Source organism: Kogia breviceps, chromosome 5 (genome assembly GCF_026419965.1).
Source record: "Kogia breviceps isolate mKogBre1 chromosome 5, mKogBre1 haplotype 1, whole genome shotgun sequence".
In the NCBI taxonomy this organism is placed as follows: Eukaryota; Metazoa; Chordata; class Mammalia; order Artiodactyla; family Physeteridae; genus Kogia; species Kogia breviceps.
This window is the reverse complement of record NC_081314.1, coordinates 37,570,530-37,582,918: the sequence shown is the minus strand read 5'-3', so window position 1 is coordinate 37,582,918 and position 12,389 is coordinate 37,570,530. Positions and strand designations below refer to the sequence as shown.

General features: G+C 43.4%; 1 protein-coding gene across 1 annotated transcript in view; it reads right to left on the bottom strand.

The window, feature by feature from the left end:
* Positions 1-536: 536 nt before the first annotated feature.
* UBE2E1 (ubiquitin conjugating enzyme E2 E1) overlaps positions 537-12,389 on the bottom strand; it is a 72,334-nt gene continuing 60,481 nt past the window's right edge. Inside the window, exons 4-6 of the mRNA XM_059064638.2 lie at positions 4,015-4,147; positions 2,358-2,505; positions 537-1,327 (exon numbers count right to left, since the gene is read on the bottom strand). Of these exons, the coding sequence (XP_058920621.1) occupies positions 1,230-1,327; positions 2,358-2,505; positions 4,015-4,147 (379 nt within the window). The 3' untranslated portion in view covers positions 537-1,229. The remainder of the gene's footprint in view (positions 1,328-2,357; positions 2,506-4,014; positions 4,148-12,389) is intronic.

Below are 12,389 nucleotides of genomic sequence, written 5' to 3'. Positions count from 1 at the left end.
TGCTTTTACAGTTATTTTAAAATAATATAATAGATCCTGCAGTTTGCTTGTCTGCTGAATGAAGCTTAGATCCGTTAGTGCAGAGTGACCGTGCTCTTTTAAAATGCGTCATGAGAGTGCAGGTACCTCCGCCCTGGGCCCTGGACGAGCTTCTCTGGACCAGGTGTGTGCGCCTAGGTCCTGCCAGGCTCCCTCCACTGTGGTGGGGGTGTTTCTCCTTGACAGCCCACTTCTCACGCACGCACTTACCGCCACAGCGCTTCCAAGTTGGAAAATGCTTTAACGAAGATACAGCAGAACTCTGCCTTTGGAAGATCATGAGTTAGACTATCTAACCTTCTCTAAAGCACCTATCCTGCAAGGCTGTTGGATAAATCCAGAGTAACGTACCAATCCTAACACAAGTGCTGGGTAGACAACACCAGCACGTTCAGTCTGCATTACCTCTAGGCTGTTTGAGTAGCAAAGATCTATCAAGAAGAAAGAAACTACAAAAAAGGCAAAAGGAAGTAAATGAATACAGCAGCATTAGGTGGTGGTTTTAATATTGTTTATTAGCACAGTAACAAATGCAGACTTAGGCAGTCCACAACATAGAACCAATCCACTGAGCAACTCCTATTCCACGCCTTACAGTTAACAGCTTAAGGTATTTTACTACAGGTTTTCACAAGTCCTGATTCAAACCTCTATCTTCTCACAATAAAGTAGACTGGCATATAAAATAAAATACATAACTACTCATATTTCCTATATGGTGTCTTATAGCCATGTGTCCATTGTATATATATGAGATGACAGTCTCTAAAAGCTGTTAAATATCACTGTTCCCCTCCAAGAAGGGAAAACAAATTCCAATTTTTTAAAACAAAAAACTGTGTAGTCTTAGAAGGACTTTACATAAATGGCCATGTGTGTAACCTGTACAAATTAAGCTGTTTCAGATTTACAGACTACAAGCAACTGAACCCAAACGTCTATTCTTCTCTGTACTGCATTTCAGCTCATACTGCAGCACTAATGATGGTTTTAAAAGTTGCTATTACCAATTCTGTCTACTGTAGCAAGATACCTTAAGTTACAACAAAATCTTAGGAAATAAGACTGAATAATATCTGTTATAGAAATACCCTACTCTTCACCAATCCCCACCCTCCCCCACCCCTTCAAAACCATAAGCAGCTCTCTCTGTGACAGACAAAGAATGTAGAGAATTGTGACAACCCAATTTATGTAGCGTATCTCTTGGTCCACTGTCTGGCCATTCTGTCATGTTCTGCTCTGTTGGTCATATACTGAGTGGCAATACTTCCCACCAAGGGGTCGGCTGGAAGAAAAGAATGTTCGTTACTTCGAAGAAGGGAAAGGAACATTTTTAAGTTTCAGCAAATAAGCTAGTGACAGCTTGTGAGTAAATGGACAGAGTAGCTATGATCAAACCACTCCACCATTTGGGATACTTTTCCTCCTGGACTTTAAAAAACAGCATGGATGCAGGGGGATCCTGATCCAGATAGAGCGGTCTGGCCCCGTCCCCTTAGTTCATTCCATCTCTCCTTCAACAACCACCCCCCACCGGAAGGGTTTTGCTCCTGCGTGTCAGGGTACGGAATGCGCAAGGCCCTAGACTGCAGTGAACACCCAGCTGTGTTCACAGGACCTTCTGCTCGATGGCACCAGTTGTGACACTGAGCGCTGTGAAGTCCTCAGGGCCACTGCAAGTGAACGCTATTTACCTCTCTACTCTGTTGACCCGCAAAGACCCGAAGTTGCCAGGTCAAAACCTGTACTTCCGATTAAGTACAGTGTTCCTCTGAAACCTAAATAAAATCTTTAGTAATTAAATTTATATTTCTTTATCTAGAAAAAATGTTTTTAATAAGAGGAGATTAAGGCCCAGACGAAACCACAGTCTGGTGATCACTAAGTGTACAGCAGGGAAACAACGCCACATCAGTAAGCAGTTGTGGGCAGGTGCTGAGCAGACCCGCAGGCAGAGGGTGGGTGACTCAACATTCATAAGTGTGCCTGCCGTTTCTGTATGTGAAACATGCAAAAAGGGAAAAAAAGGGGAGAGAATGAAGATGTAAAAACCTAAGGCAATCTTTTCTAAGTCTTCAGTTTATAACACCTTGTTGCTAGAACATGTCAAGTAATGGTGAAGTCGCTGCATTTTTCACCTAGTAGATTGAACTCTTGATTAGAACTTTCTTTGAAAAGCAATGAGTTTTTGTCCCTTGAAAGCCCGTACAAAAAAAAAATCTGGACTTTATCTTTAGAAAATCTTAGTTTAAGTGGAAAATAACCATTTTCCAGGTGAGGAGGAATAAAACAAGGTAAAGAATTATTAACCTTACCAGGATTACAGTCTGTAAGAAGTGAGCAGATAGAAAGAAGGACTTTAGAAATGGTTAGTGCTGGACTCCAGTTATCTTTCAATATGTCCAAGCAAATAACTCCTTGACTGTTAATATTACAGTGATAGATTCTTGTCCGAAATGTAACCTAAAAGACAAGACAGTGTTAAACGAAATCTGAACAGCAAACAATGAAACTTTTTACTAAATTGCCTTTTCAATTAAATGGTCCTAATTAAAACTTTTAAAGAGACATTTGGTCTTTTTAAAAAGTGAACTGTAAAACAGTTTAAGGCTGATAAGAGATAGGGTAAGAGACTATTTCATGAAATTGAGATTAGAAAGTCTTCACTGATAGAATCTCAGGGATTTTCAATTTCATTTAAAAAGTAATATCCATCAACAAAAAGCAAGGTAACCTCAATATTTTTTTTTAATTGAAGATAGTTGATTTACAATGCTGTGCTAATCTCTGCACAGCAAAGTGACTCAGTTATACATATATACGTTCTTTTTTTAATAGTCTTTTCCATTATGGTTTATCCCAGGAGGTCGGATATAGTTTCCTGTATAGTTTCTTGAATTCATCTTTAGCAGTTTTAATGTATTAAGTATTTTCCAAATGTTTCCAAGTTTGAACAGCTAATTGTTTGCTGACCTCTTGTGTTAGCTGGCAGTACTACACGGCCTCAAAGCAAGCTTTAGAATCTAATTCAAACAACACAGTGGGTACATAAACACAAAGTGCTTAGCAAACAATGATCACACACCTAAAAGGCTGAAAAATATATTTGAAGATGAGGTTTTTTTCTGCTTTTTCTGACCTTTATATCAGATCTTGCAGATAATCGTGACTACCTAAATCACGGAATTCACTTAAACAGACTCTCCACAGGTAAGGACCTTGAAGTGGGTAAGGGCCACAGCAGCAGACAAATCAACATCAGCCCCACAAACCTGGGTTATTTTGTCTGGTCTCCTACTTTTTATTTGTGAAATACACTGAATCATTCCAAAGTGAAAAAAACCCTATAACTTTACCATTACCACTTTTTTTTTTTTTTAAGTGACAGACTTGCGGTCACCTCTTGGGCTGCAATTGTACCTTTTCCCCTAGCAGTCCACCCCATCCCCAAGAAGAGGTTTTCCTTCCGACTGGGCGAATGAGAATCACAGTGTTGAGTGTTACAGGAGACAGTGACTGAGCAACCCCTGCCCATCCTAGATGAGAAAGCTCAAGCTTGGGGTCAGGATCTGAACAAGACCGAAAGATGACAAGGAGCAGAATCTAAGGCTTTGTTTGGTAGGAGATTCTCTAATTGTTTTAGTGGGTGGATATTTTGACACCATTTTTATCTGTTCAGAAACTGTTTCTGTTGAGTGGGAAATAGGAGATTATTTATAGGTTGCTGACTATGTTACTATAAATATTAGCAGGATTTTAAGCCCCATCAAAACAAAGCACTTAACTTTTAGAAATGGTCTTCGCCAAAAGAGGCAAAGTCAACCCAAAGAAGTGTTTTGTGTATGTGCAAGAGATTACTTAGAGATTTGTCAAGATATAACAGAAATCTATTTTGTGATTAAAAACTGAATTTTAAAAGCCTGAATGATGGGAGTATGTAAATTTTAGCATAAACCAGGGAGAATTTCTTACCTTTGGAGGCTTGAAGGGATATTCTGGTGTAAAAGTGATATCAAGGAAGAATACACCACCCTCATACACGGACCCTGGAGGCCCTAGGATGGTTGATCTCCATTCATAGATGTTATCGCCTTTGGGACCAGCACTGTGAAATAATACACCAGAAGGTGAGTAGATGGCGGGGCGTCCCCGTTTCTACAGTGTGTCCCCAAAAGGGGGAAAGGTCACCTCTCCTTCCTTTTTGTTTAGTGTGTGGATTCTCTCCACAAAACACAGGTAGGTATCTTTCAGACAGGCCTCTGATGCAGGCCTCCAACAAGCCTTACTTAGGTCAAGTATATGGTAAAAAAGGACGCTGAAACCAGTCTATGTCCGCTTAACTGTGAAGAAGCAAGAAACCCCTCACTTCTCAAACCCGCTCCTTGATACATCATAAGAAAATGTAAACGTAAACGATACTTTACAAAAAGAGAAACAGCTCTCAGCACACCAGAATTCATTAAATTAGTGACAAAGTTTTGCTCACGGCTACATCATCTTTGAGGACCATTTTAAGCACCAAAGCTTCATTTCTGACCCTCTGACTGGGGCTCTTCCTCCTTGTGCTTGTTTCTCCATAATCTTACCCTAAAAGAAGTCCAACAGATTGCAGTTCTCTTTACAGCAGAAACCATGCTGGGTGGGGGAGGAGGACAAAGTATCCGGTTACGTCATTCAGTTTTCACTTCTACACACATTAGATTCCGCAAATCAGGTTCTCTCTCTCCTCACCTGTGAGATCAGCGCTCTACACACGTAGTGACACTGTAGCGCCCTCCTCCGCAGCACTGTGTTGGCTCACAGAGTGCTCTGTAGTCAAGCACATTAATAAACAAAAATACAAGACAGACCTCCGAGGGCTAGCTAACACATCTGTCCACACAAGTAAGCGTAAAGCTCCGCTACCGAGAGAGAAGATGGCAAGTCGGGTGACAGTCTCGGTGCCGATGCAGACAGACCTGCCCACAGTGCGCGGTAACAGGGGTAACGGCGTGGATGCCTTCGCTGACACGGCTTCACTTGAGATGCTCAAGCCTAACTATTAACAGCCGCTTCAAGGACAGCAGTGTGTTGGCCAAACAACAAAAGGTCTTCGCTTGGAGAGGCTTGTAGATCCCAGTGGATACACAGTATAATTTCTGCAGAGCAGGGCGAGGCTGTTTTCAACAAACGTATGGTGTGAACTGGATTCACTCCCCACACACTCACAGACGGCCCACGCCCGACGCAGATGCTAGATGCCAAGGTTCCCTAACGCACAAGACAAGAACTGCTTGTCTTCAACACGCCTGCTGCTGACTGGTTAGAGATGGGGTTCAAGTCCTTCTAAGAGAAAGAGGAGATGAAGAGGAAGGGAGAGGAAAAGAGAAAAGGAAAAGGGAAAACCTATCTGTGGCCCTATACTTTCCCCAAACCCACCAGAAATTTTCTTCTTTCAACCTGAAATTTGGAGTGGGAGAAACAACAGCAACATAGGTTAGGGGATGAGCTTGTAAAAGAGAACCGGAGGAAAACAAGTTCGGGGGAGACATGGTGTGGCAAAACAGGAGGGAGAAGGTACGGACAAAGGGTAGGGGCCGATGGGGGAGGGTTAGGGGCCAAACTGGTCAAGAGGTAGAAAGCGTTCAGACACTCACTGAGCACTTACTGGCTGTGTGACCTCGAGCAAGTTACTCAGCTTAGCGCACCCACCTCACAGGAATGTTCTGAGAACTAAAATACTGATAATATGGCGGGGGGGGGGGGCGCACATGACTATCTCTGCAGAGCAACAGGCCCACAGTAATCTCCCGTTAAATGGCAGCTGTCACCTCTGTTTCCAATTACCTGATTATTCCCACTGGCTCAAATACTATGGTCCCTGAATATCTCCCTTGTGATGGGTATTCCCAACAACTATTAAAAACCTGTTTTACACTGGACAAATATGGGAAGAGAGCTCGTTTAATTAACACTGTCTCTAATATTAAGTCACACGTATATGCAGACACCAATCTTCGAGTTTAAAAAAAAAAAAAAAAGACGACTTCCGATTCTGCATGACATCTGACCACAGTTCTCACAAGGTGCAAGATAGGGAGTGCTCTTAACCCGCCCTCTCCCTCTAAAAACATGTAGTAAGCCCTCCAAGTGAAAGGATACAACTCTGACTGCTGCTGCTTCACAGCCTGAGATTAGAACTGGTCCTTGGGCATCTGAAGTTTGCTGAGCTGCTTATATGTTTGCATCCAGCATATGTACTTGAACAGAAAGTCTACAAACCATGGCTGATGCAGCTATGGTACCTGATTACCAGACTGGAGTTAACTGAAACGTGGACTAAGCAGATGAAGATGACACTGACACAGAGGCTGTGGATAAAAAGACAAACTATTCTCTCTTATCCAACTAGATTAGAACTCACGGTATCTAAGACTTAAAGGCAAGAGGCTATCATTTACTGTAAACCCCTCTTCTTACAGATGAGGAACCAAGGCCAAGAGCAGAAGCTAGGCCAACCAAAACACTAGCACATCAGCAGCCATACTGTTTTCCTCAGTCAGCCTGGTGATGCTAAGAGACCCAGAAAACAATAACAGTAAAGTCAGTCCAACCCTGGTGGGGACATGTTCGCATAGGCTCAATTCTGCTGGCCACTTAATACAGAAAAAAGATAAAAGAAGAACAAAGGTCTAACAACATGCCACTACAAGCAGATTTTATGACTGTACAGAAATTTCATCATCAAAATAATCTATGGAACTTAAAAAATTACAGATTCCTGACCTTTAAGCCCAGGCCTCCTGAGCTTAGACCCGAGAATCCACATATTTAAAAAGCTCCTCTGGGGACCTTTGAGCAGGTAGGTGGTCTGCATTTGGGACCCCCTGTACAGGTTACTGAGAGTAGGACAACCAGTTGAGAACGCAAGCTTTAACATTTCACGCTTGTCACCTGTGATATAGCTAGAAATCCAAATCAAGATCTCTACTTGTTTGTCATCAGCTTTCAGTTCGGGTGCGAACCTTCCTGAAAGTTCAGAAAAAAGTATGGAGAAAGAGTTCAAGAATCAAGTACACAACATAAGCTTCAAAAAAGTGGAGAATGAAGGTGGGTTATAGTAAGAAAAATAATGAGTGAAATAATATCAAATGTAGTTGAAATGCTAAAGCTTTGGAAAAGACTCAACAGCATATATCCCTATCCTGTGGGTCCTCAACCAGGAGGCTTGGAAGTGACTGTGAGGGGTCTACTGGAAAGACCAAGCAACGCTGCCTGGATAGAAACTTCAGCTATTCATTCTAAGGCTGTTGTTGGATGAATTCACGTAGCTTTTTGTCTTATGCATTTTCTTAATCACAGAATAAAACAAAAATTATGATATGGGGCCTGCAAAACGTTTGCTTTTTTTTTCTTCCTTCCAATTCTCACTGGAAAAGTTAGGCTCTACTTGTCCAGAAGGTGGGTAGACAGACCCATGGCAGGGGGCAGGGGGCATGGGAAGGGGTGAGGGCAGAAGTCCCCGGCTCTCAGAAGGCCACTGTCAGGGAGAAGCTACGTGAGGCTGCTCCGGTGGAAGGGCGGAAGTGTGTGCAAGCGCCACGCCCCTTTCTCCATAAAGTAACCGACTGGATTCCTCAGGTCTGCACTTGCCTCCCCCTGCTTTCCGTCCCCCTCCCTGTAACACAAGATACTTCTGGTTTCACAATAAGAAATCTAACTCCAATTTTAAATGCCAGTTGAAGTAGTCTAATCAGTCTAAGAGATTAGAAGGGATGGAAACTTCTGAATTGGGAGATGGGGGGACTGAATTTAAGGCATTAAGGAAAGATGGGAACAACAACAAAAAATACACATCCCTGTTTGGAGACAGTGAAACCCAACTGTGATGAGAATCTCTGCAGGCAGCTGAGACTGAGAAGGGAAAACGAGCCCATGCCTTTGCCTTCCAGATTCTGTTAAACAGGGACATAACATTTATCTGCAACACAAACACTTTGCAAAAGATTTCCCTGGCGGTCCAGTGGTTAGGACTCCGCGCTTTCACTGCCGAGGGTTGGGGTTCAATCCCTGATCGCAGAACAGCCAAGAAAAAAAAAAAAGTGTAACACACGGAACTCTTATAACAAGGCAGAAAGAACTGTGTCCTTAATTCTGTTTTTTCCCTTCTGGTCAAAATAAATACAGCCGCAGTAAACATTTTAAGAAAAATGATAGTAACGTCTACTTTTGACACAGTGTTTTCTTATTTCTGTAGTGGTTTCTGATGCCCTATGGACCCATCAACAGTGGGAGTGGGGTTCATATGAAGCCCACCGGCTGGCAGGCACTCACCGTGGTCCCGACCTCTCGCCCTCGAGAGCCTCCCTGCAGTGAGCGCTGGGAAGGGCCGCTACACGCTGCAGCTCTCCTGTCTCCCAGATACTCTCTGGGGAGCTGCACGAAGCACAGAGCTGCCAACGGGTGTAACTAACGCTTAGCACGTATGGTCTAAATAGAATCTGAACAGTATAAAAAGTAATGAATACAAGTCATTTAAGGTATCATCCAAAGAAATTAATAAAAGCAACTCTTAAAAACTGTCATTAGAGCAGTCTAACTACTGGCATCTAATGTGCCCTCTGGACTGACTTCTCCAAGAAAACCGCATACGCCAACGTTTAAGCTTCATTTTGTTTTGTCTTAAAATCATGCTTTTCTCGGTCCTCCCCCATTCCCATCCTCAATATTAGTTTATTAAAGAGACTTAGCTTCCGGGGCTTCCCTAGCACAGTGGTTGAGAGGCCGCCTGCCGATGCAGGGGACACGGGTTCGTGCCCCAGTCAGGGAGGATCCCACATGCCGCAGAGCGGCTGGGCCGGTGAGCCGTGGCCGCTAAGCCTGTGCGTCTGGAGCCTGTGCTCCGCAACGCGAGAGGCCACAACAGTGAGAGGCCTGTGTACCGCAAAAAAAAAAAAAAAAAAAAAAAAAAAAAAAAAAGAGAGAGACTTAGCTTCTATTTCAACAGTTAGAAACCAAAGTTGCACTTCAATTTTCAAAAGGTTATCACCGATTTCTGACGAAGAATATCCTGAAAGCAAGGCAAAAATTATAATCGATTTTAAGAAATGGTATTTCTACCTGATCAATTTTTAAATTGTTATTGGGAGAGATGACCCTTGCTTACAAACATAGAAAACCCTAACTCAGATGTTCTTTTAGGCGTAATCCTGAAAGACAACTTAGTTATCTAGTCTCACACCCCAGAAAACAGTGACAGATGAGAGGTACAGAGACAGAAAGATAAGAAACATGCCGCAGGCGAGCGTCTGGACGGCACCAGCAGGCCGTGAACGTGTACCAGCCGAGAAAGGGGAGAGGCTCAGGATCAGCTGGTTAGCAGCTCAGTTCTTCCCACCTAAAAATCCCAAGTAATCCCTGCTATTATCCAGCAGTACCAATGAGTAACGTTTCATAAAAATAAAGAACTGGCACTCGGAGTATCCAACGATCGTCCCCAGGAAACGGGATGCGGCACAGACTGCGGACTGGCTAGTCCATGTGTCTTTCCTCCTCTTCCTTGTAGGAGCAACATGATAAAGCAAAACTAGTTGCTTATGTAAAGTGCGTCACGTCACAAAATCCCCCAAATTCCCCCATTTCAACAGTAGCCTTAGAGCAGTGGTTCTCCATTGGGGGTGATACTGCCTTGGAGGCAGTTTTGGATGTCACAACTAGGACGGGGCTTGGGGGGGCGCTACTGGCACCTTGTGGGTAGATGCTAGATGCTGCTCAACATCCTACGATGCCCTGGACAGCCCTCGCAATATAGAATTCTCTTGGCCAAAATGTCAACAGCGCCAAGGCTGAGAAATCCTGCCTTAGAGAAAATGTGCCCTAAATCAGATAGGAAAGAGAAGAGCTACAGCTTGAACCCTACTGTCAGACCCCAGCTCCCGCCCTCTGATCCTATCCCAATGCTCAGTGCCCAGTACAGAAAAAACATTCAATATGTATGGATGTCATATTATAAGTTACATTTGTGGGACTTCCTTGGTGGTTAGGATTCGGCGCTTTCACTGCCGTGGCCCGGGTTCCATCCCTGGTCGGGAGAAGTGAGATCCCAAAAGGCAAAAAGGCAGGCGCAGCTCGGCCAAAACAAAACAAAACCAAACCAAAAAAAGTTAGATTTGCACGTGTTCTAGTGTTCTACAGACCCTTGCTACTCAAAATGTGGTCCCTGAACAAAGCAACACTAGCATCCCCTGGGTGTTTGCTAGAAATGCAGACTCTCAGACTCCACCCCAGACCTAAGGCATCAGAATTTGCTTTTTAACAAAGCCTCCAAATGATGCCTAAAGCGCATTAAAGCTTGAGAAGCCAGCTATGGAGAAACTAAGTGGCAATGAATAGCAACTCTACTTTCCAATCTTCCAGAGGTAGATGACCATTTAGTTGTATTATCTAGTTCTCCCCCTCTCTGTCTGTAATTCTCTGCAGTAAGAAACAAGTATTAACCCTGGTGATGCCTTGCTGTGTTAAGACTGTAAAATCAATACCATACACAGAACTTGGAAAATGCTTATAGGAAGAGATCCACAATCAAATCTACACTCCCTACAACAAAGCATACTACTCAAAATCCATTCTTAATTTACTCTCTTTTTCCTAAGAAATCCAAGAAGAATATGATAAAATAGCATGAATCTATTTTATCAATTGACCAGAGGGAATCCTCATCTCCCACAACTACCTCTCAACGGACAGACGCTCTAGGGAATAAAAGCCGCCTTCTCGGTGAGATGTACTTAACACGCCCAGAGGGATTTTATAAAAACAAACCCCAAACTGCGTTGTCCTGGGCGTCCCTTCGTAAAGCAGTAGCCATGTAACCTACAAGTGAGTGGCAAAAGGAACGTGAGAGATCAGCAAATCTCATTAAAGTGACCACAGGCTGGTGGCGTGGCCTGCTCAGCACTATGGAGACTTGGGGCGCTCGCCTGGGTACCCTTCCTGGTAGCCCTGAGAGGCCTCCTCACACCAGCACAAGGCGGGGCTGCTTCGCACACACCCTTCTGGCTACTGTCCCTCATAAAGAACGTTTAGGCCAAGGGCGAACCTAAAGTACTCCCCAGAAAAGCTGGTGCCCACGTAAGAACTCACATCAGTGGTATCCTGTGTGTCTAGGCAGTTACTCTGGAACAGAGTGGGTACAAATAGGGCGTACATTTTCCTACATATGGGAGGGAAACGAACTCAAACTCAGGATCGAAAACAACACGATCCACGTCCACCAGGAAGCCTTCCCACAAAGCCCCCCAAAGTCCTGTTCTCAGAAGAGAACAGATTTGTCTGTGGATTATTTACACAGACTGCTACAGCTATGTGGGTACACAATCTCTCTTACATCAGATTGTAAGTCTCTAGAGATTAGTAATTTCCCACACATACTACAGGTCTGTAGGCCTGATGGTGACTAACAGTGTTTAATTAGCTGGTCAAAATATGTACCACTGTTCAGGATTATAGGACAACGTTTCCAAATTAGGTGAAATAACAGAACACCACGAAAGCCCAATCCTGCCTAGCTGGCCATTCAGTTACAGTTTTATCTTACACAACTGCTTTAGAAAAAAGCAACATGTCCTTCTGGAAATTCACATTCCAATATTGAAAAAAAATCAGATGCACATGAAGACACAATTTTTAAAAGAAAATTAGTTAAAACTAGTTTGAAAATAATTTGAAAGAGACTCCCTTAGGGATAGTGAAAGAATTGCAGACCTAAAAACCATGGCCCTCAGGGGTTCCTTACTCCCAAAGAGGGACGGCTGAGTAATGAGAGTTTTTAGTTAACTGAGCCAAGAATCGTGCTTTAACTTTTGAACTATTGGGTATAGAGTGCGGGGTAGGTAGCGAGCAAGTGAAATGATAAACTAGTCCCAAGTCAAGGGACTAAAACATCAGACTGGGGAGGAGGGGAGAACGACACACAGGAAAGAGTGCAGAGAATTAAAAGATCAGCACGCCCCGTGTCTCAAAAGCCGTGTTCCTATACAACGTTAAACAGGTAGCTATTCAGGATTAAAGTGGATCAGCTAATAGCTCTTTTCTGCAGGAGCCACACAAACCTGACTTAGAACAATTCTAATTTGTTTTTTTTTCCCAGAGAAGTAAGAGAAATGGTCAGAGCAGGTCAAGTTCTAAGGCTATTACTCCTCTATTGCCACTAAAAGAAGCCTTAGAGTCACGTGGCTGAGTCCTGAGTTTTCAGGTGCAGTTGCTTACATCAGCACATACTGATGTAAAACTGCTAAGTGAGTACCGCTGACCCTTGAACAACACGAGCTTTAACTGTGAGGGTCCCCTTACGTGTGTATTTTTTTTCA